General features: G+C 55.5%; 1 protein-coding gene across 1 annotated transcript in view; it reads right to left on the bottom strand.

The window, feature by feature from the left end:
• The window catches only part of ATP6V0D1 (ATPase H+ transporting V0 subunit d1), a 35,476-nt gene that overhangs the window by 10,347 nt on the left and 2,818 nt on the right, over positions 1-22,311 (bottom strand). The window contains exon 2 of the mRNA XM_026495000.4: positions 3,982-4,153. Coding sequence (XP_026350785.1) covers positions 3,982-4,153 — 172 coding nt within the window. The remainder of the gene's footprint in view (positions 1-3,981; positions 4,154-22,311) is intronic.

The raw sequence follows: 22,311 nt of genomic DNA on the forward strand, positions 1-22,311 counted from the left end.
GAGGCTCCCCCCCAAGTCACAAAGCAAGTTAATGGCTGGGTCCCAGAAAGGACCTTCAGTACGGTGACACATTACATTTATCGCCATCATATCGAGCTAAATCGTTTCAAGACTACATGACTGATGACAGCCTACTTCTCGGATTCTCGCTCGCTCAAGGCCTGTCTGCCCCACACCAGGCAGCTGCCTCTGCTCGGGCCACCTACTCTCCTGAGTGGCCTAACCCCCCCGATCCGGGAGTCCTCTTAATGCCGGAAAGCCTCCTGTGACCCTGGATCCATTTGTAGCAGCTGCCCACAGGCCTCTCCAGGAGCTGTCTACACCACCACTGGCACCCGTCCCACTGCATTCATACATCCCCTTCCCTCCTGGCGCTGGGCCTAGCCCAGAGCTGATACTGGTCATGTGTGTTGGCTGAAGGCTGGCTGGGATCTACAAAACCACTGGACACTGTCTTTCGCCATGGGAGGGCAGAAAAGGCCTTGACCACCTTTTAGCATACCTTCGTGACAAGGAACCCATCACCTCGTGGGGAATCCTGTTCCAGCCATCCAGGGGCAGCTCCGAAGGCAACTAAGAGACTCTGAGGGATGGAGCTAAGTTGATCTCTCATGGTGATCCCACCCTCCACCCCGGCTGGGCCCGCTTTGTCTGTGGGCAGTGATGGCACTGTTCCTTCAAGTATTCACGCTCAGGATGGAGCCACTAGCTGACAGCTTCCCTCTCTGGCGGAACCACACTCTCCTCTCCGGTGACTTTCCTCTGGACACCCCTAGGATTGAGGATCCATGCTCCAGCTGCTGAGACCACGTGTGGTTCCCTCAGTCCAGAAGCCCCCGCTCCTTCAATTTCTCCTTTAAACACCCTTCCCCTCAGCCACATAGCCCCCTCGTCAGAGAAGCCAGGTGTGAGTTCCCAGTCTGGGGCAGCTGCCCTGGACGGGCCCTGGCCCGACGGAAGGGATCCCTTCTTTCTGCAACACTGTGGGATGACCCAGAAAGGAGGAAGCAGAGGAGGTGCAGGGGAGGAGAAGAGCAGACAGGGAGGCAGGAGTGAAATGGCAGAGACGCCGTGAGAGGGAGGAGACTGCTGGAGGCTGAGGGCCGTGGCTCCTGATGAGGCCTGGAGACCTTGCTGCATAAAGGTCAGTAGTGACCTTGATCAGGGCCTTGTGGGAGAGTGATGGAAGGGCTGGGAGCAGACTGGAGACTCAAAGGATGGGCAGGGGTGGGGGCACAGGTGAGAGAACAGATAGTGAGTGTAAAAAGCGTAGGCCCCAGGAGATGGGTTTTTAATGGTGTAGACATCTGCGCTTGTTCAGATGTTGATGTGAAGAATCTGGAAGGGGAAGGTGGCTGTATAGACAGGCCAGTACAGGTGAGTGGCCACTCAGGGTCCAGGGAGTGGGGTGAGGGGACTCAGGACTCTGGCAGAAGGACCCAAGAGAAGAGGGAGCCTCTGCCTTCAGATCAGGGTTGTGGACACAGATGCGGTGCTGGGAGGTGACTGGTTTCTACCATCTCCGTGGAGGAGGAAGGTGGGCCATCTGCCCAGAGAGAAGGCTGGGGGCAGGAGAGGGGTGGTGGGTAAGATGGTGAGGTGGGGGCTGCAGGAGCTGGGTAGGGAGGGCAAACAGCCAGCTGGGCAAAGACAAGCCCAGGCCAGCTGTGAGCAGCACGTCTGGCAGCAGGGATCACCGCCCAAGGCCGGCTTCCCCAGTTTTGCTCCAGGCTGTGGAGGTGGGGGAGGGCGCCTCCAGGCCAGAGGCTGCTGGGATTCCTCCAGGGCTGGGGGGCTGCCAGCCAGGGCGGGACCAGAAGCCGGGCGGCCAAGAGAGCTGCGGATGCTGGCAGAAGAGTGCTCAAATGATGGACCAGGGAACCTCAGCTGGGAAGGGAGGAAAACGAAGACAGAAGGGGCAGCAGGGGAGGAAGCAAAGCCCTGTGTCCTGCTGAGTCCGGAACCCGCGTCCCACAAGGGACTGAGAGTGGGCTGGAGGGCCTGAAGACTGTGGGTAGAGAGGGGGGGCCTGACTCAGCGATTTTGGGGTGGAGCAGTTCCAGCAGTGACATGGCCTTGGGTAGCCATCCGTGGGGGTGGCTGAAGTGGAGAGCAGAAGAGCGGGTCACTGCAGATGACGAGGTCATGGAACGAGCAGCCACAGGCTCAGACAGGCTGACACGTGGCTGCTGAGCTCCTCCTGAGTGAGGGCAGGAGTGAGGAGATGGGAAGACTTCAGCCACGATCACCCATGAATGGAAGGGGCGGGGAAGTGACTGCCGGCCGCAGGATAGCGCTCGGCTGCTTTAAGCACACTTGGTGCTTGCAGCCAGCCTCCAGCAAAGAGCTGGCGGCTGTGCGGCCTCAGTCACGCTCAGAGCCCTCTCCAGTTTCATGGCCTGGCAGGCTGCGACCAAGCCTCTAAGGGTACCAAGAAAGGCCAGGAGCTGGCTGCACAGGCGGGTGGGCCAAGCGGGCAGTGGGATGGATGACAACTGCCCTCTCACCACTGGCATGGGTCAGGCCTCCTCTGGCCAGCCTAGCTGGCAAGGCCAGAACATTCATCAGGAAGCTGAAAGAGCCTTGTGCAAACAAGGTGAAGGCTGGGCTCTGGCAATAAATGCTTCCTGGTATGTCCCCAGCTCTGGCCTTGGAGCAAGGGGTACACAGGCCCAGGCCAGGGGTTGACTGACACATGGGACACTCTGGTGTGACCCCCCAACTCAGCATCACAAGACATGCCCCATCTCTGGCCTCCTGCCCCAGAAGGACCATGTAGTCTGTACCTTGACCAGAGCCAGGGAGGTGTAATTATAGGCCCAGCCAGGAGAGCAAGGAGGCCTGTGGCTGGGAAAGAGACTGCTTCCCAGCCTGGGCAGGTTCCCTGAGCCCTTCAGGGGTCCCAGCCTGTGGCCTCCACTCAAGAAGGGAGCCCTTCTGGCTGCAGCCCCTCCTTGAGCTAGTGCATCTTGAGTAAGTGGCCACTCTTTGCTAGGAATGGGAATCAGGACGGGCGGAAGCACCTAGCCAGGCGGGTGTGCCAAGTCCCAAGGAGGAGGGTGGCAGCACCGAAATCAGGGAATGGTAAAAGCTCAATAGTACCCAGAAGAGTACCTGGAAGTGCTTCCCCACAACACACTCACACACTGCACTAAGGCAGAGCACACTCATTTAAGCTAGCCACCAATCACACCTCTGGGACCATCTCTGTTCACTAGGCCCTGGCTCATGACTCCCGGGCTATCCTGGCAGAGGGAGCCTCTCTATCTCCCTGTTTCCACAGGCATACTGGGCAAGCAGAGGCTGCCTTACCCAAGTGCCCTCCCCTAGCCTGCAGGTCCCGGGGGCCTTTCCTCCGCTTAGCTTCCCCAGGAGCTTAGTGGAGGCAGGGCTACACCCAAAGGTTAGACAGTGGGGAAGCTAGGCAATCAAGGGTCATAAGCATGAGGACCTGGGGAATTGGGAAAGGCAGCTAGGTGTTCAGCCTCCCCCGTCTCCCTAAGATTCAAGGCCATGGACAGAGAAGATGGAGAATGGGCTTCAGCCCAGACAGGGCCAGAGGGCCTGAATGGTCCATTCCAAGAACCTGGCTCTCCAGAGCTCTGCCCATCCCCTTAGCCCTGATCCCAGGATGGGAAGTGGGGATATAGCGAGTATTCAGTGTAGATGCTGCAGGGTGAGAGAGGAAAAGTGCTCCCATCATCCCTGGTCTCCCCACCCCAATCTCTGTAATGCTAAGGGTGCAGGGAAAGGGGCTCCATCCAACACTACAGTGTGGGACACTCTTGCCTGCCACCAGATTCCCAGGCAGTAGTGTAGTGGCTGGTGGGGGCCTGGAGGTCCAGGGTCGCGAATGACCAGCCCAGCCACACAGTCCAGGAAGACTCTGCGGGCAGCCGGCCTGAGCCCACGCTAGGCCAGCCGCAGCAGCTGCAGCCATCCTGCCCAGTGGGAGGGGAAGGCACTACAGGGCATGCTTACGTAATGAAGTCCAGGAAGCTGGCGAGTGGCTCATAGGCGTGGTTCCTCATGTGGCGGAACTCCACCACCATCTTCTCCTTGAGCCGGTCATCGATGACTGACACTGTCAGCGGCGACGCCTCATTGGCCAGGAAGTTGCCGTAGTCTGTGCTCTGCAGGTGCAGCTTCAGGTCTGAAAGCCAAGGCGGGGGGATGGGAGGGTGAGAGTTGGCCATGCTGAGCCTCTCAGGACCCCAAGACCCCGTACCCACCCGAACTCTGAGCCCCGGTCTCTCCCCTGGAGTTGTGGCCTGCTGCTACCCTGACCTACTGTCCCTCCCTGTTGGCTCCGGGGCCGTCAGACCAAGGCTCCAGAGATGTCCCAGACCCTTGGGCCATGAGCCAGTACACTGGGCCCCAGAGGCCAAGCACCAGAAGAACAACTGTTCCTCCAAATGACAAGATGGCCTGGAAACACCAACCCAAGGTGCCATTCATAACCCAACCCATAGCCTTTGAGGCCCTTCTGTATGGTGGTCTCTGGGGTGGCCTTAACCTAGAGCAGGGTAAGATGTGCACCCTGCCCTCCAGAGCCTCATGGCTAGAAGTGCAAGCAACACACCCCGGGCAGAAACAATGCATATAAAATAAAGGAGGCAGGAGTTGAGTGGACACTGAGATAGGACGGAGAGGATGAGAGAACATGCCGGGCTGGGCCAGAGCAAAGGGCAGGGACAGGAACATACAAAGGCAACAGCCAACAGGATGGCCTGAGTGACAAGTGGCCTGGAGGGCAAATGAGTGGCATGGGGGGAGATGAGGCTGGGAGGGAAGACCGGGCTTGCTGCAGGAGTGGCTGGAGGCAGACAGGCCCATCCTCCAGGCTCTTCTGAGCAATCAGGGATGGGGCCAGGGAAAAGGGACAAGAGGACAAGCAGAAGGGTCCTGGGTGGGAAGGTCCGGTGAGACCCAGTGGGATCCGGGCAACAACATAACAGTCACCGGGCTTTTGCCTTTGTCTCCCACCCCCGGTCTAGTCTCCACCAGCAGCCTGCGCAGTCTTGACACGAGGCGACGCATGTCACTTGTTTGCACGTCCTCACATCGGGGCCCTCCCTGTCCCTCTGCCTAGACAGTGATGCTCTCTTCTCAGACATCCCCTCTTCAAAGACCTCTCCTGCAGCCTCATGACCCTGTCCCTTCACATATGCTGCTCTTCTTCAAACACCTGTTCCCCCCGTCAAGTGACCCATAAGCTCCGCGACAGCAGGGATCTGGGGTCACTGCGCTGTCCTAGAGCCTAGAACAGAGCATGTTCTGCTGCGTTTTCATGCTCAGTAAGTAACTGGGGGATGGACAAAAGTCTGGGGATAGTGTTGGTGAGGACAGTAGGTGGGTTTACTCCTGGATTTTGAAATGGGGGACACTGTAGCAGCGATGGCAGTACCAAGAACAGTGGCTGAGAAGGTACCCGTATGTGCGTGCGTGCGTGCGTGTATGAAGGCCCAAAAGCCAAGGCCGGCTTCTGCTGTAAGGGACGACGTGTTTTCTGTCCCCTGGGAAGGTTGCCCAGGGGAGGACAAAAAGGGTCACACTCGTGAACATTGCCACAAGCCCCCCTGATCAAGCCTCCCTGTGTTGTCTGTGGGCCTGGAGGGCCATGCTATCCCGGGCTGCTTCGAAGGAAGGGACAGTGTGGCACATAACTCCCTGTGAAGCCCCTATCCCTGCACCCCACCGAGAGAAAAACATTCCCAGCCTGGGGTTAGGTGTGCGAAAGGAGAGACGAAAGGGTATGTGAGAGGGGGAGGTGAGGGAGGGAGGGGCGTGCATGCCCCTGGGTGAAATGCCTTTTACCTGCAGCTCTGGGTGGCACCCGGTGGCCGCCAGCACTCATGTCCTCTGTGGCTCCTGGGCCCTCACAGAATGGACTTTAACCCTGTGAGGCCTGCAGGAGGCCTTCACCACCTGCTGCTCTTGCCATTGCCCTGCCAACTCACACCCCCTTCTCTCCACAGCCACCCAAAAGTAGGACAGAACCAAGGGCAAGGTAGGAAAGGGAGAAGCCACCAGCCCCCTGCTCTACCCCATGGACTTGGCTGCCTTTGGCCCAGGAGGTGTGCACACTCTTATGTCCTCACCCCAGGCCGTCTGCCACAAGTCCCTGCCCTGGGTTCCATTCTTCCCTGTCCCTACCATGGTCTGGCCAAGGTCCACCTATGCTTAGAATAGGCAAGGGTGAGAGAAGGTGTTTTGCTCAGTGGTACTCGAGTTGTTGCAATGTTTAATTACCCATTTGGTTGTCAAAGAAAAATTCGTAACCTTAACTGATGGTTATAACTGATGGTTGCTGGAACAGTACATCACCTTGTATTCCTACCTCTAGTAATGGGCCTTATGTGTCAGGTTTTAACATCCTCGACCCTGAAAAAGCACACAATTCTTTTTAAAAGAAACATGATTTACTTGCACACAACTGATCAGTTTTGAGAGATCGTTAATGTTCTTGAAGGGGTTTTTGTGGGTGGAACAGAGAGTGCGAATAGGACCTGATCCCTTTTATTACAGTATTAAAATTAATTCCACTTAATTTATCAAGTCATATTCATGCCCTGATTTTATATACTTGTATCTATCACACATTATGATGCTTGAAAAACAAAGTGGGCAGGGGTTTCTGGCCAGGGCACAGCAGGTGCTCACATCCCCACTAGGGGAAGCTTCAGAGCGGACAGCAGCTGGAAGCCGGGGCTGGAATGTAGTGTTCTGGGTCAGACCGTCTAGTGCGGCAGCTGCCAGACCAAACCTGTTCGTTGATCCACCCGGCCACTGCAGCCAGCAGAGAGCCCATCTCAGGCGATAAGACTCCTTCCTCTCCAGTGCACAGCTGGGTGCAGAGGCCAGGCCAGATGTACAGGGCAAAACCCAGGGCAAAACCCAGGCCCCTTAGCAGGGCCCCTCATGCCTCACCCCACTCTGCTCTGGGACAGCTAGTCCAGGCCCTGGGCCCCAGCCTAGCTTCCTGCCACCTACCCTCCAAAGCATCTTTGCATTCGCTGCTAGAGGCTTCCCTAAATGCTGGCACCCTAGCCTCCACTCTCCAGCAGTGTACCCCACCTCTGCCTTTCGAAACAGGGCTTCTCTTCGCTGGGAAAGCGCGCTCAACAACTTCCCCACTGCCAAGTACCCTCTCTGTTCTCCAGCTCCCACTGACTTGCCATCTAATACACTGGTGAAGTGGGAGTCAGCACCCCAACACCAGGGGAAACCCAGACCCACTCTAACTGGAAACAGAGAGGTCCCTGCTGTGTACTCAGCCCCGTGCCAGGAGCGACCTGTGCACTGGGCCTCCCAGCCATGCCCATTTCACAGACTTAGAAAGGAGCAATCAGAGGGAACACAAAACTTATCCAGAGTCCCAGTCAGGTGTAGAGGGGCCAGGATGTGGATCAAACCTGGTGGATTCTGTTGTCTCCAATTCTGGCCTCCTTTCCTCCCCCACCCTTTACATCCTTGACCACATTCTCCCATGGCCCTCGGCCCAAGGTGGGCCTTTTGGATATGGACCCAACTGCCTAGACTACTTTAGTCCCAGAAGAGCTGGCAGGGGGCAGAGGAGTGAGAGTGGCCAGGGCTGCCCCCTCCATGACCTTGGAGGCAGCCTGGACACTCACTGCCCACCTGACGTCATGCCTCAGCAAGCCCCTCTGGTATCCCCCGTGGCAATGTCTATTCCTAGAGAAGCCAGGAACATGTGCATGTGAACGAGAGGTGCAAAGCTGAGGGGTGGGCTCTTCTTTGCATTCTCCCACCCGTGGGGCTCAGCACAGGCCTGACAGCAAACCCCCCTGTGCCTTGGCTGCTGCATTCTGCTGACGCAGCATCTGGGGAAGCCGCAGCTCCCAGCACTGCTGGAGCACAGACGGCTGCGTGGTTTCTGCTGGCTTTTGTCAGATCGGAGCAAACCCGGGAGACTCTACTGAGAATCCTGCCCAAAGCCCAAGGAGTCTTCCTTACCAGGAAACTCATTTTTAAAGGCCCCCAGGGATGATGTCAAAGGGCCGTTCCAGACCACTTTCCCTGGCCAAGCCCTGTGTCTCCCTGTGACCCAGGGAGAGGGGACAGCCTGCCAGCCAAGAAGGCGACTTGGAGGCAGGCAGGCTAGCCGATCCCTCTGCTTGGACCACACAGGGCTTCTGAACCAGCTCTGACCCGGTTCAAGTAACCTGGTGTCCAGGACCACTTACGGACAGCCCCGAGCCCTTTAGACAGTCGTCAGCGCTGGGAGGAGGTCCGCTAGAACCGCCCCCCCTCCACCACCACCACCAGCAGCTTCCTGCTGTCTCTGAGGGATGCAGAGAAGGGGGTGTGCCTAGGGGTGGGACCCAAACACAGGAGGAGAGGCCTGGAACTTGTTGAGAGCTTCGTGGGAGACCCGGCCACCCAGCCCTGGCCCAGCCCCCAAGGGCAGCCAAGGACGCCAGGGGCTCTGAGAAGGCAGGGGCTAGTTCTGCTCTGCGCCTTAAGCTCAGCAGCCTGACAGCCTCGGTGACAGCCCCTGAGAGCTCCAGACGTGCCTGGGCTGAGGCATGAGCTGTGTTCTGGTTAGCACGCACTCAGGGGACCGCTCTGGTCTACCCACAAGCCCAGCTGTCTACCCCAAATCCTCCCATCCGTGGCCCAGCACCAGGAATGTCTGGCCAGCTTGGGAGCTCTCATAGCAAGAGACTTCCTCAGAGGCTGATTTCTCATGTCCAAGAGGATGCTGCTGCTATCAGGAAGTTCTCTCTGCAGTCTGACCTAAACCCCTCCTCAGAGGAAGCCCACCAACTCAGTTTCCCAGTGCCTCCAGCCTCCCCTGAGGGCTCTGGGCTTGCTCCTCAGCACCCCTCACCCCACCAGGACCTTCCCATACCTCCTCTGCTTCCCAGGGTGGCCTGTCCCAATATGACAGTGACTCTCCCCACAACTCCCATCTTCCAGTGCCACTCAGGCCTCCCTGCCACCATGGTGCCTTTTGCTGGCCTCCTGTCCCATGTTTTGGCTCCCTGCTCCCAAGTCCACTCTCACAACATCACTAGAGTGAAGTCTTCCAACTTCAGCGTGTCATTGTCACCATTACCCAGCGGCCTCTGTGGCCCCAGAGCTAGAGCCCTGCCTCCTGCCCACAGTCTGTGAGGCCCCATGCCCTCAACCCTAGCATCACCTCAGTCTCAGTCATCAACTCTCTGCTCTACTGGTCCCGTGCTCTCACGAGGGCAACTTGCCTATGATCTCTGTCCCAAGCAAGTGCTTCAGGGAAGTCTACAGGATGCCCTAGGGAAAAAGCCCCGGAAGGGCAGGAAACAGGGCTTCTTCCTCAGCCAGAGACGCCTCTGCCCTCCCCCTTCCATAGGGCGCCACTGTTGGCCTTGAGTTTGCCGATGTCAAAGATCATTGCCCTAGCTCCAGCAGGCTTCTGCTGAGCTCTCTGAAGGCCCCACCCTACCTGCACGGCTGTTCCCCCCGGGCTCACCAAGTACACCCAATCAAGCCGGCTCCATAGCTTCCCCTGTCCCTTAACCTCCTGCCTCTCCCTCAGCCCGCGTCTTCAAGGCCAGGACCCCGCAGCAGCACAGCCCTGGGCCCAGCTGGCACTTCTGATTCAACCACGCAGCCCCTGACTAGCAAGAGGGCATGGGCACACCTGGCCTGACCAGCACTCTCTTCTCTGCGTAGGACAAAGTGTGGGCTTGGCAGCCAGTCCCAGCCAGGCCTTGAGAGGTGGCAGCTGGGCAGCCCTATTCCCCATCCACTTCCTGAAACCCTTCCCAGATCCTGCCAGCCCTGAAAGTGATCTTTCAGCCCCTCCAGGACTCCCAGGGGCAGGCAGCACGTGGCCCTTCCAGCCCCCGAGCCTCGGGAGCCCCTCCCCAAGGGCCCCAGGGAGACAGGAAGGGAGGGTCTTGGCCCATGCCAGGGGGTTGGTCCCACACTTCCCCAGGGGCCCAGCAGGCACCGAGGCGGCTCCTGGCACAGTACACTAGGCGGGGCGGCCCCCTGCTCTAGACTCACCCATGGCCTCATGGCCCACGGAGGGGCCCTGCTGGCCAGCTGGCCACCGCACAGCGTGAGAGGACAGTGTGTTCCCAGACTTCACTTCTGCTTTTCCAGAGGTCACTCAACGACGCTCTCCTGGGGAGCTCAGGGGTTTTCAGGAATTGCGGCCCGCTGAGTAAAACCAGATGTGCAAATCTGCTCCCTAGAGCCCAGCGTGCCCACCCTGCCACTCCCTTTCAGGGTGACGGGGCCTCAGAGCTTGCCCCACCACGTCCCTGCGCCCAGGTGAGGGGTCTACTCTGAAGAGACTGAACTGGCTTCTACCTCCACTGCTTCTTCTGCCCCAGAGGCTCTCTAAAGCTGCAACTTCCAGGGGCTCAAAGCAGGCAAACTCAGACGGATGGACAGATTCGGGCAGATGGCCAGGCTGGTGGCCCAGTGGAGCCACAGCCCCGCCTCAGCAAATGCGCTGTGCCTGAGTCGCCTCCCCAGGCTCTGGGGTGGCTGAGACCTCTCCTTTCTATCAGCTCCAAAGCAGATGTGTGTACTGGCTGGCTGGCTCTGCAGGGTCAGAGCACCACATCTGGAACTCCAGTGTGGGAGCCACGGCATGGAAACCGTTAACCCTGGCTGTACCTGGGGCCTACACACAGACTAAGCATCTTTTTTCACCCCCCGACCTCTGCCAGGGCCCATCACAGGCCCCCTGCAAACCTCACATAACACCAACCAACCCTGAGTTCCAGCTCGTCCTATCAAATGCCAGCTCTTCCTCCGCTCCCTCAGGGGCCGCCTTGCCATTGTCCTTCCAGAACCTCCTCACTGCTCACCCCTCCAACTGCGATGTCCTGGCCAGCACAAATCTATCTATCATCCATCAGCTGGTGCACGCCGCAGCCCCTGCCCCCTGCCCCCCTCTGCAGCCCAATTTTGCCAGATCACTGGCTTCGGACATTGCTCCTTAGATGGCTGAGCGCGGCAGGGGAGAGAGAACCTGAGCTCTGGAGCCACGGTAACCTGGGTTCAAACCCTGTCTCACAGCTTGCCTCTGAGCAGCTTGTGGATCCCTCTGGATCCGGGCTCCTGGCCGGTCACCTGGTGAAAGGCTGTGCAGTGCCAGGCTTCCGGGGCACCGGTGACAGACACTGAGCAGAGGCAGTGTTAGAACTGAGCACAGTACACCATAGTCCGTCTCTCCAGACAGAGAGGAGCCCACCTGGAGCTTCTTAACCAAGACCCTCAGCCCCAGTCAGGTGGTACGTGTTCTCGACCCCAGCCCTTGCTCAGGCTGTCCTACTCGGTACTCTGAAGAATGCCCCTGCCCTTCTTCCCCATGGTCTGTCCCGACCCTTTCCGTCTGGCACGTCCTCCTCCTCACTATAAAGGCTGTGGGGGGCCTTGTGCAGCGAGCACATATAAACACACAGGCCCCACTCTGCTGTCTCTGAGGGAGGAAGGAACAGAGCTGGCTCAACATCCAGGACTCCTGTCCCCAAGCCTAGGTCCCACTTCACCTACCAGCATGATAATATAGAGCTTTTGGCAGCCCCGCGCACACAGAGGCTAGGACCCCAGTCTGCACCATCCACCACACCCTGAGCTGCTGTCCTGGGGGTCTTGGGAGCAGGCAGGAGGTGGTACGGCCAAGGGCAGCTCCCGCTCCATGGGAAGCCCCCAGGCTGGCGGGCCAGCAGTCTCGGGAAGAACCTGGAGTCCACTGCTGGCATGGCCACATGCAAGTTACTGGGTTTCAGCTGGCGTTCCGCAGAGACCCTGCAGGGAAAGGACAGAGAGTTCTCCTTCCTTGGTCCCTGGACCAGCATTTTGTTTCACGCTGGAGGCCTTTCAGTGAGGTGAAGCATTCACAGAGGGGGATGGGACTGATCCACAGAGGTGGTCCAGCTGACACCAGGAGCCCATGGCACTACTCACCAGCACACCAGGTGCAGGGATCAAATGGGAGGGTCACTCCCCATGTCCTGGAGGCAGCAGGGTGTCCAACCCAGGTTTACTACCCTTCTCTCTGCTCTGAGACAGGTGGCAGGTGGTGGTGGAGCCACATTTAATTACCCTCATGCTCTTAGGAACACCTCGTTCCTGCTGCTGGGAGAATGAAAGCATCCCTCATATCCCATGAGGAAGTCAACCTATCTGACAGTCAAAAGGGTGCCAGGCAGGCGACAGTCCCCTGTGCCAAAGGGAGGGGCAGAACTGGTTACTGCTGCACCCAGGGCAAGTTCCAAGAAACTCTCCTCTGACTGAGCGGAGATCCGCCTGGATATCCCCTCACCAGAACATCCCCACCCAGGCCCTAAGGCTCCACGGGACTGGCCCGTCCCAGGAGACACAGGGCTTAGAAGGCAGCTTCCCTGTGTTTCCCTGCCACAGCCCAGCCTGAGAACCAAGAGGCCCAGCCTCACCCTGGGAGGCGGTGGCCACACCTCGGCTGCTGCCCTGCACTTTGACCTTGAGCCAGCTCTTTCTGGCCACACAGTTACAGATCCTGCAGGTGGGAGTGGATCTGGGGCTGCAAGGAAGAGCTTTTCATTTTACCAAAGATGTGAAGTCGGCCTGGTGTGAGCGAGAGACGTAAAGTGGTCCCACACGGCCAGGTGCCAGGCAGCCAGGCAGGGCCAGCTGTGGCAGTGAGCTTGCTCGGATGCTGGCCCAAGGCCACGTCTGGACCCGGGGCCCACGGGCCTGCACCACCGGAGCAATCCCGTCAGCCCGTCGTGTGCGGCTTCTGCTCTACTCGCATAGACCTCTGGAGGAAGGACACTAAGGGAAGCTGGAGCTCACCTGGATGGGGAAAGGGCAGTTTTAAGGCCCCCAGCGGCTACTACTCACAGTGAGATTAAGCCAGGTCAGGCTGGATCCTGGCTGGAGGATCCTGCCAGGTCTGCAAAGCCTAGAGCCAAAGCTATGGAAATACTCATTTTGCTTAGACTTAGGCTGTATGGCTGGGCTCACTGGATCAAGTCTCATTTGGGGCTACGAGCCATGCTGCTTTTAGCACAAAGCCTCATTTACTACAGCTTACAGAAACTGGACTGAACAGGCCAGGCCAGAAGCAGAGCTGACCCATCCCATACCCATGACCAGCAGAGCCAAGTGGCTTGGGCCAGGCAGCAAATGGCAGGAGCAGTATGCATCCGGGCTGATCCTGTATAGTACCCTCAGAGCCCTTTAACCACCCTGCTCAAGGGCCTGGCAGGACACGTACAGGGTAAGCAGTAACACGCCAGACTGAGCATGATCAGTGCTGTGGACTTGGGCCAGCCCCTAGGATAGGTGGTCACCTGCTCAGGGAGCCTCACAGCAGAGGCTAGGTCCCAATGATGGAGGCCAATGGAGAAATGGGGTGACAGTGAGACATGGAGCATGATGAGCCAGGACCCTCACTTCCCCCAGGCCTTACCACCTGGTATCTGCCATGGAGCCTAAAGGGGTAAGCGGGTGGGGAGGCTGGGTGAGCTACAAGCCATGCCCTGGCTGCCTTAGGGCCCTGTGTGCTAGGCCATGTGTTGCAGCTCACCCAGGTTCCTCAACTCCCGACCGTTTAATCTCTAAGCTAGATACCGTGTGGCAAGGCCTGGAGGAATGGTGAGGGGCCCCAAAAGCAGGGTCTTTTTCACCTGACCACCACTGCCTGAATCGGGCGCCACACACAGGCAGAGTTCAGGCATCCTTCAGTGAACATATGCAGGAATAAGAAGGAAACAACCAAAGACTGTCGGGTGATTGGACAGGAGGAGCTAACGAAGGTGTCAGGAGATTGTAAGCAAGCCCTTGGCCTTCACCTGGACCCAAGTTCCCAGGTAAAGAAGAGGGTTGGATAAGTTCACCTCCAGGAGGCTGGCCAGCTCTGACGTCCTCTACCCCGGTCAGGCCTAGATCACACAGACTCTCCACAACTCAGCCCCTGAGGGCCATGCAAGGGCTCAGGGTGAGTCTAGAGGCCTGGGTACCCATGGAGGAACCTTGGCAGAACCGACAGCAGGTGCAGGGGAGGCCTGGGCTTGTGGAGCCTCTGAGCAGCCACCAGAGCAAGGGAAGGCAGGGAAGACTGAGTTGCAACAGTGAGGACACCAAGATAATTCCTCAGAGGGGAAGCCCCAGCCGGCAGCCAAATGCAAAGCCTCAGCTGAGGTTAAGGCCTGAAAAAACTGCTGCCTGAGTAGCCAAGGAGAGACAAGGTCTGGGCAAGTGCCCAGGGCCAGGCCAGAGTTGGCCAGGAAATCAGTGCCCAGCACCCAGCACCCAGTCAGGGCTGTTCCTCCACACACCCCTTTCCTTTGCCACAAGCCTGCCTGCCACTCTTCAGGACCACTCAAGTTCCCACGGGGGTAGCCCCAGTCCAGGCCCTTATGCTACAGGGTGCTGGAGGCAGACAGGCAGAGCACGTGCCAGGCTACAGAACAGCAGCCAAACCTACTAAGTGGCCCTTCAGAGTCTTGATCTTCCCGCCTCTAAAAGAGGAGGAAGGCCAGTGCAGACAAGATTAAAAAAAAAAAAAAATCAGCCAAGTAGGTGTTAGATGAGGCAGAAGCCAGGAAGGTTGATGGAAAGGTCCCCCAAATTGGGGTGCAGAGTGGAAGAGAAGAGTTGTCAGTCACCTGCTAACAATCCCTGTCCAGCATGACCGTGTGTACCTACAGTGCCTATGGAGTTTGGGGTGCCTACCTTGGACCTTTCCCAGAATCACTCTACCCATGTGCACCTGTATGTGTCCCCTAAAGTGCTGAAGGAGTTTGGGAGAAAAGGAGTCTGCCCTGAGGATGAACTTTCCCTCTCCTAGAGGGCCCAGGGTTGCAGGACAAGAGTGGAGGCCACGTGGGGAAGAGTGGTGCTTCTGGGAGCCTGGGAAGTATGGCCCTGATCCCTTGGCAGCCTCAAACTCCTGCTTGGAGCCCCTGAGACCCCTGGTCCATGGCTAGTACACTGAGCTGCAGCTGCTGCTCTGAGTCGGAGCCACCAGCATGACCCAGGTGGGGACATATGAGGACAGCGTGATGGTTAAGCCTGGAGCAGCGTGCACTCAGAACCAAGGTGGACAGCCTCAGAGAATGTCCCCTGGCCTTCTCCTTCCCAACCCAGGAAGCTGGGACACAGGGAGGTGAGGACAGGAAGAGATGGACAGACAGGAGACACTGAGCCATGAGTCCTACGTAATCTGAGAAGGCCAACTAGGACTTGGGTGAGGGAGGCAGGGCCCAGGACAGAGTTCCAAGGGACAGTGGCCACAGGCAGATGCTGTGCAGAGAAGGAGAGGAGAGGCAGCCTGGCTGAGTCACTAGTTTAGCCACACACCCCTCCTCTGCTCTCTAGCAGCCGAGTGGTCATGGCACACCACCTTGTGGCCGCAGGGAGGATGGCTTTGTAAACAGCAAGGGTCCACTCCTCTCCCTCTCAACACACCCCTCCAATCTAATCCCTGCCTCAGACTTCTGGTCACTATCTCCCCCCAGCCAGTGATCCCTGGGGGGGGAGGCTGCAGGCACCTGAAAAGCCACACAGGAATGTGTCATAAAGAACAAGGAATAGGCCCAAGGTAGAAATGAGTCTGGGAAAGCCGATGGAGACAAGGTGAGCTTGAGTGTGGTTATGAGGGACTGGTCTTTTTTTTTTTTTCCCTGGGGGTGGACTGGTCCGTCTTGCATCATTGAAGACAGAACCTTCTGAGGAGCAAAACTGGAGAGACTGCAGAGGAAGCCTGGGCATCCTCGGTCCCCTACACTCTTGTTTCCCAGCTCAGCCAGACCCTCAAATCCCTTGATCCAGCTTTCCACCCCACCCCTACCCTGCCTCTACTGCCTAATGCCATATCTTAAAAAAGCAGGTGCTGGAGTGCCTGGCTGGCCAGTGGGTAGTGTATGCGACTCTTGATCGCCAGGTTGTGAGTTTGAGTCCCATGTTGGGTGCTGCGATTATTTAAAAAGTCTTGAAAGTCAGGGCACCCTGACTACAGCATCTTTAGGGGCGGGTGCCTGGGTGGTTCATGTCACAGCTCAGGTCATGATTCCAGGGTCCTGGGATTGAGCCCCAAGATGGGCTCCCTGTCAGCAGAGAGCCTGCTTCTCCTTCTCCCTGTGCCCTGCCCCTAGCCTGCCTGTGCACACGCATGCGTTCTCTAACAGATAAAATCTTTAAACTTTTTAAAAGATTTTATTTATTTATTTTAGAGCACGTGCAAGGACCCTGGGATCATGACCTGAGCCAAAGGCAGCTGCTTAACCAACTGAGACCACCCAGGTGCCCCTAAATAAAATCTTAAAAAAAAAAATTTCTAGGGGCACCTGAGTGGTTCAGTCTGTTAAGCATCCAATTTCTGATCTCAGCCCAGGTCTTGATCTCTGAATGGTGAGTTCAAGCCCCGTGGTGGCTTTCATGCTGGCCGTGGAGCCTACTTTAAAAAATTAAATCTTTAAAAACATTTCAAAAAGCAGGTGCTTAATAACCCAGACACAGGACAATCTATGACATGGCACACCCCTCCAGGACGGCGGCCTTAGGTTCTCCTCCCCTGTACACCAAAGCCTAGCCGTCTGCCAGCACCAATACCGAGTGGACACTCATCTAATCACAGAAACATCTATTGAGCATTCACTCTGGCGAGGCACTGTGCTGCTGAATCCTCACAGCCTGCAAGTGATTTCATTTCATAGGCGGGCAAATAAGCTTTGACGTATTTAATCACGTGCTGAGCACCCACAGCCAGCCAGAAAGGAAGCCATGGTCTGCCTGACGCCCCACCTCACACAGAACTCATGACGGGTCCTGGCGACCCAGGGGGACCCTGAGGCTCCTGACCCTGAGCAGGCACAGACGATCTATAGGAGAGGCCACTACTTCATGTCCTCACACCTATTTGCTCTTGATGCAGACCGTCTAACTAGCTGCAGTATGTCTGACCGCTGAGCCCAAAGCCCAAGAACAGCTAAGAGTTAGAAAAAGGGTCTGGGGTGCTGCAGCAGGCACCCTAACTACAGCAGGATGGGCGAGTGGGCAGTCTGACAGGCGGCAGGAACCAAACTACCCAAAGCCGACTTGGGCCCTCGGGGACAGCGGTTCTTTCCATCTGAAGTCTAACAGCCCCGATGTGGGAGAAACTCTGCTATGCTCCGTGTGTGCCACAAGAAAGCATGAAAGGGAGACCAATACATTCCAGAAGGGTGCCATGCAAAATATTTAAATTAAGAGTACTGGGGCCTTTCCTTCTCTACCATCCAGAAACCCTGGCCACCCAGAAAGCCTATCCCCAAGGGTCCTGGATGGCTCACATTTGCCTATGCTGAGGCTACCTCAAAAGGCCCTATCAGACACTGGCTCCACCTCAGAAACCAAGCCCAAGAGATCACTGAGTAAATCCAAGCAAAGTGTGTTATCACCCGGCAGAGCAAGTTCTGACATGACCTCTGGGGCAGGGCTTGTGAAACAGGGGCTATCAGGTCCTGTGCTGAAGTATATATCAGCGCAAGATGTAATCAAGAAAGGAAAAGCAAGGCGGGAGGAGGTGAAGAAGAAAAGAGAAAGATGGCCAGGTGAGACGTGAGCAGATGAGCTGTACCTGGACAGGAGCCCTGGGGTTCTGGCCTGGTCACCAGCCAGAGGTGTCCAGCCCTGGCCTGGGCCCTCACGTAGCCCCTGGGCTCTGAGTCTTCAGGTGTAAAAAGAAGGGGCTTGATGGGGGTTCCCTAAGACTCAGACCAGCCCTGGCAGGCTGTGAACCAAAATCTGCAAGTCAGATGTCCAGGGTCACCAGCAGAGGTCTCCTCATGGTTGGCCATTGGGTGTGAGTAGCTTCTCTGTGCATATCTATGTGCTCTAATTTCCCTTATTTTACATGTCTTTATCAGATGTCTCAAATTATGAACTATTTGTTCACTGCAATAAATCCAAAGAGTACATAAAATAAAAAATATAAAAAACGCACATATTCCCCTCCCAGCCTCTTCAATCCCTCTCTCCAGAGGCTGCCATTCTAGACCGTATGGTATCTATGCTTCCAAACACTTTTCCATGTGCATATAGTATTCTACTAAAGTGGGAATATATTAACAATATATTTTTAAATCAGTCCTTATAGAACTTCACGCTTTTTAGCATTTGCATAGTATTCCACTGTAAAGACAGACCATAGCTTATTTAACAATACCTCTGTTGATGAATACTCTATTGGTTCTAACAGGCTATGGTTATGAACAAGGCTGATGTGAATATCTCTATACATGCCATCTTGTGCTAACTTAGAGGGACACGAGACTCTAAGTGGGGCTACGGGGACACAGAGTACATACACATGCAGTGTTTTAACAAGATGGTGAGAACCTGACCCCAAAAGGTCCTCACTGAGTCACCCTTCCACCAACTTTACTTTTTGGAATTAAAAAAATATATACGTTTAGTCAAAAACAAAAACAAACACAAAACCACCACCATGCCCAGTCATGCAGGAGAATGCACGGCAGGGATCAGAAGGGGAATCCCTGGCTGTTGCTCTCCCTGTGCCGCTTGCCAAATTAGGCTCCATGCCAGGCGTCCTCGTCAGACCATGCTTGTGTCCACTTGGCCTGTCCTTAAGGCTGTCTCCAGCCTCCTGGCAGGACTCACAGGCAGGACTGGGCTTCTAAGGGAGACTTGCCCTGGCTGCAAGCCAACAGATGGCTGAGTGTGGGCTGAAATGCTGCCAGCCAGCCAGCCAGCATGCTGATGACTTCCAGACTGGTATCTCTGGTGTCACTTCCCCTGAGCTCCAGACCCACACAGCCGCCTCCCTCAGACACTTCGGCTCAGCACATCTGAGACAGAACACCTCCTCTTCCATTACCCCATTCATACCCCAAACTGTCTCCTCTTCAGCTGGTCCCCATCTCAGGAGCACTTCCAGCACCTACCCAGTCATTTATGAAGTCGGAAGCCTGACTCCTAATGCCTCTCACTCCCACACCGAATGAAAACTGGCCCAAACTTGTGGGTCTCACCCCCTAAGCTGGTGCCTGATCCAGTCCTTCATCTCCCCTCCTGCCCCTCCTGCCCGGGTTCGGCCCGTGTTTTCTCACCTGGAGAGCTGCAACAGCTGCCTGCCTCTAGCCTGGCCCGCCTAGATCCATCCTCCAGAGCCTCAGACCACGTTTCCAACTGCATCCTCCTCCCACCCCCACTCCCTTCACAACTCCCCCCTGCCCCCTTCATCTACCAAGGGACCAAGTCCGAGTGGGCTCATGGCAGCAAGACCTCTCTCCTGTCCCTCTCAAGCCTCCACCCCACTCTGGAGCCTCGGCCTCTTGGGCAGCAGCAAGTTGGAGAAGAAGAATCAAGGTATCGGGTGGCCACGGTCACCACCAATGATCCACGCCAGCTCATACATCACTGGGCATCGGGGGTCTCTTCGCTCAGCGATGCCCCTGCCCAGGGCAGTTGGGACAACATGGATCCTCAGACTCCTCGGGGAAAATTTCAGGTGTGTATGGGGCCAGGCTGTCATAGCTCAGAATCGAGGTGCTTGTTCCCTTCGCTCCACAGGCAAACTCTCCCAGGCTATGACCTTCTGCACACTCTGCTCCCGATGCCCCTGAGCTCCTCTCTCTCTTGCTTATGGCCAGTGGACTCTCAGGGCTGTGTTATCTCTTCATTCGGGAGGCATCCGACTCTGAGGAATTTTGCACTGAGCTAAGCTCATCTTCCTGTCCAAGCCATGGTCCTCTAACTTCACCAACTCAGTAGAGTCTCCTTTCACCAACAAAAGGCAATATAGGAAATATTTCCAGGCAAGACTATAAACAGAAACTCTTAGACATTTCCCACACACTGGCCTCAACCTAACCCTAAGAATCTCTCCTTTCCCTTCTTCTTCTTCTTTTTTTAATCGTAACATTTCATCCCTCCTGAGCTGTGTCCAAGGCACTCAAAGTCTTTCAGGAACCAGCCTGATGCACATATCCACACTCAGCCCCTATACGTCCCTGGCACGTGTTCCATTCTCTCTTCCCAGTTCATGAAGCTCCTTGGACACTCTATGAAGTTTCATGTTTCTGAGACTCTAACGCTGTTCCTTCTTCCCACCGCCTTGGCCTAGCTGACTTTTTTTGATAACAGCTTTACTGAGATATCATTCATATGCCATACAACTTTCCCATTTAAAGTGTACAATTCAGTGGGTCTTAGTATATTCACAGAATTGTGTGATCATCACCACCATCAATTTTAGAACCCCAAAAAGAAACCCTGTATCCTTTTACCCCACCTGCTCCCATCCCATCCCCCTAAAATTTACCTCGTGCCTACTATACATTCGATGTTGTTTGCCCATTAGACAGACACACTTACCCCCAGGCAAGACCCATGTGACAAGTTTTCATTACCCATTCAAGGCCCAGCGTGGAGCCCATCTCTCAGGAGTGATAGGAGGGACTGACCATGGTGAGAGCAGCTGGCTTCCGTGACTGTTCACTTGGCACCGGGCCCTGTGCTTATACTTCGTACACATCTCGAAGAGATGCTGTTAACATTTCTGACTGTACAGCTGAGGACAAATGACTTGCCCAAGGTCACAAAGCCAGTAAGTAGCTGAGCTGGGATTAGTTCCCCAGTGAGCTCTGTTCCATCTGTATGTCATCTCTGCCCATACACTCCACGCACTGTTCTCACCTTCTAGTCCCATTCTCCTCTCGTCTCATTAAGGTCACCGTGACCTCTGAATGGCAAATCCAAGTGAAAAGCTGTCTGACTTTATCTCAATCTCTTGGCCACATTTGGCATTCATCACCCCTTCTTTTACAGGTTCTCTGCTGGGGCTGCCCACCTCTCAGGGGGTGTCTTCCACCTTTTTGGCAGGACCCCTTGATTAACTGGAGCCTGTCCCAGGGGAGGGTCTCATCTTGGGCCTCTACTCTTCTGACTCTAGGCTCTCTCTTGGAGGCAGCAGCCACACTTCTACCCTGATTCCCAAAGTTGTCTCCCAAGCTCAGACTCACTCCTGACCACCAAAAATCGCCTCTACATTGCCACGCAAATGGCTCACAGTTCCCTCAATCCTGCTCTTCTCATTCTTTCTCCAACCTTCTCTTCTGCATTTCACTATCATTTCACTCTGCCACCAACACGGTTGCCTACACAAGAGGTGAGGACATGGGCTGTGACTCTTCCTTCCTCCTCAGCTCCTTATCCAACCCCTCAAGTCCTCTCACTTCCTCTTCCTAAGAGTCCCCCACAATGATCCTTGCTAATGCCAAAGGCAAGCTGTCATCGTCTCTGACCTGGATTACTTATAAAATCCTGCAAGCTGTTCTTCCCACTTCTGGTGTGGCCCCCACTTCCAATCCCCTTTTCACATTGCAGGGGCACTCTAAAGTACAAGTCCAATAGTTTTACTCACCCATGCCCTCACTCAGGACAAAGCACTTCCTCTACGGCTTCTGCAATCCCTCAAGACCTGATCTCTAACTCTCCAGCCACACTCCTTGCCACACCATAGTTAGTGCTGAATGACCTGCCACTCTTGGAGGACACCATCTCCCTCTCCATCTGCAGTTTCATGTGACTGGTGATTGGCCAAGCCCAGCCTGGAGGCTTGCTTTCTTCTTCCCATAAGAGACAGTCTCTTGTGAAAAAATGTTGAAATGCAGGAGATGTTGTAATGAAAAGAACACAAGCAACTCAGAACAGGGAGGGATAAAGTGTTCTGGAAGACAGCCAGCATACCATACATGTGAGCCCTTCAACCATGGTTCCTGAGCATCTAATTTACTGGCTCTCCCCTCCTGAATGTTAATTATATTTCTTTACAACAGGAAAGAGATGTCCTGACTGGCCCAACTGTCAGGTAGAAGCCTCCATTCCAAGTTAGGAAACTAGCATCAGCTGAATTGTGGCTGCATTACCCAGCTAGCCATATGCTTGCTTTCTTCTATTTTCTATGTTTCTGAGTAAGAAGAGAGCTAATCCATAGAAAAATCCTGGAAACGATGACCAGGCCAGTAGCAATGAGAACCCGTTAGACTCATTATGATCTCTAAATACCATTTTCCAATAAAAAGAACCAGGTCTCCTAGGAGAAATGAGGACTCTCGGTCTGGGTCAGGAAATGTATAAGATTAGAACATATGGTCATCTCCGAAGTAAGGAAAGTTCTCAAAGGCTACAGGATTGTGTCAAAAAGACTCAACAGCATATTGAATAAGCTCCCACTGGCCAAGGGATAATGTAAGCATCAATAAAAAGATGGAAAAACAAAAATATATCAAAATCCACATGTGCATTATGATACTATACCAAGAAAAAGAGCAAACCAAGCAAGCAAGATGGACAATGGAG

This window comes from Ursus arctos, unplaced genomic scaffold (genome assembly GCF_023065955.2).
Source record: "Ursus arctos isolate Adak ecotype North America unplaced genomic scaffold, UrsArc2.0 scaffold_19, whole genome shotgun sequence".
Classification (NCBI taxonomy): domain Eukaryota; kingdom Metazoa; phylum Chordata; class Mammalia; order Carnivora; family Ursidae; genus Ursus; species Ursus arctos.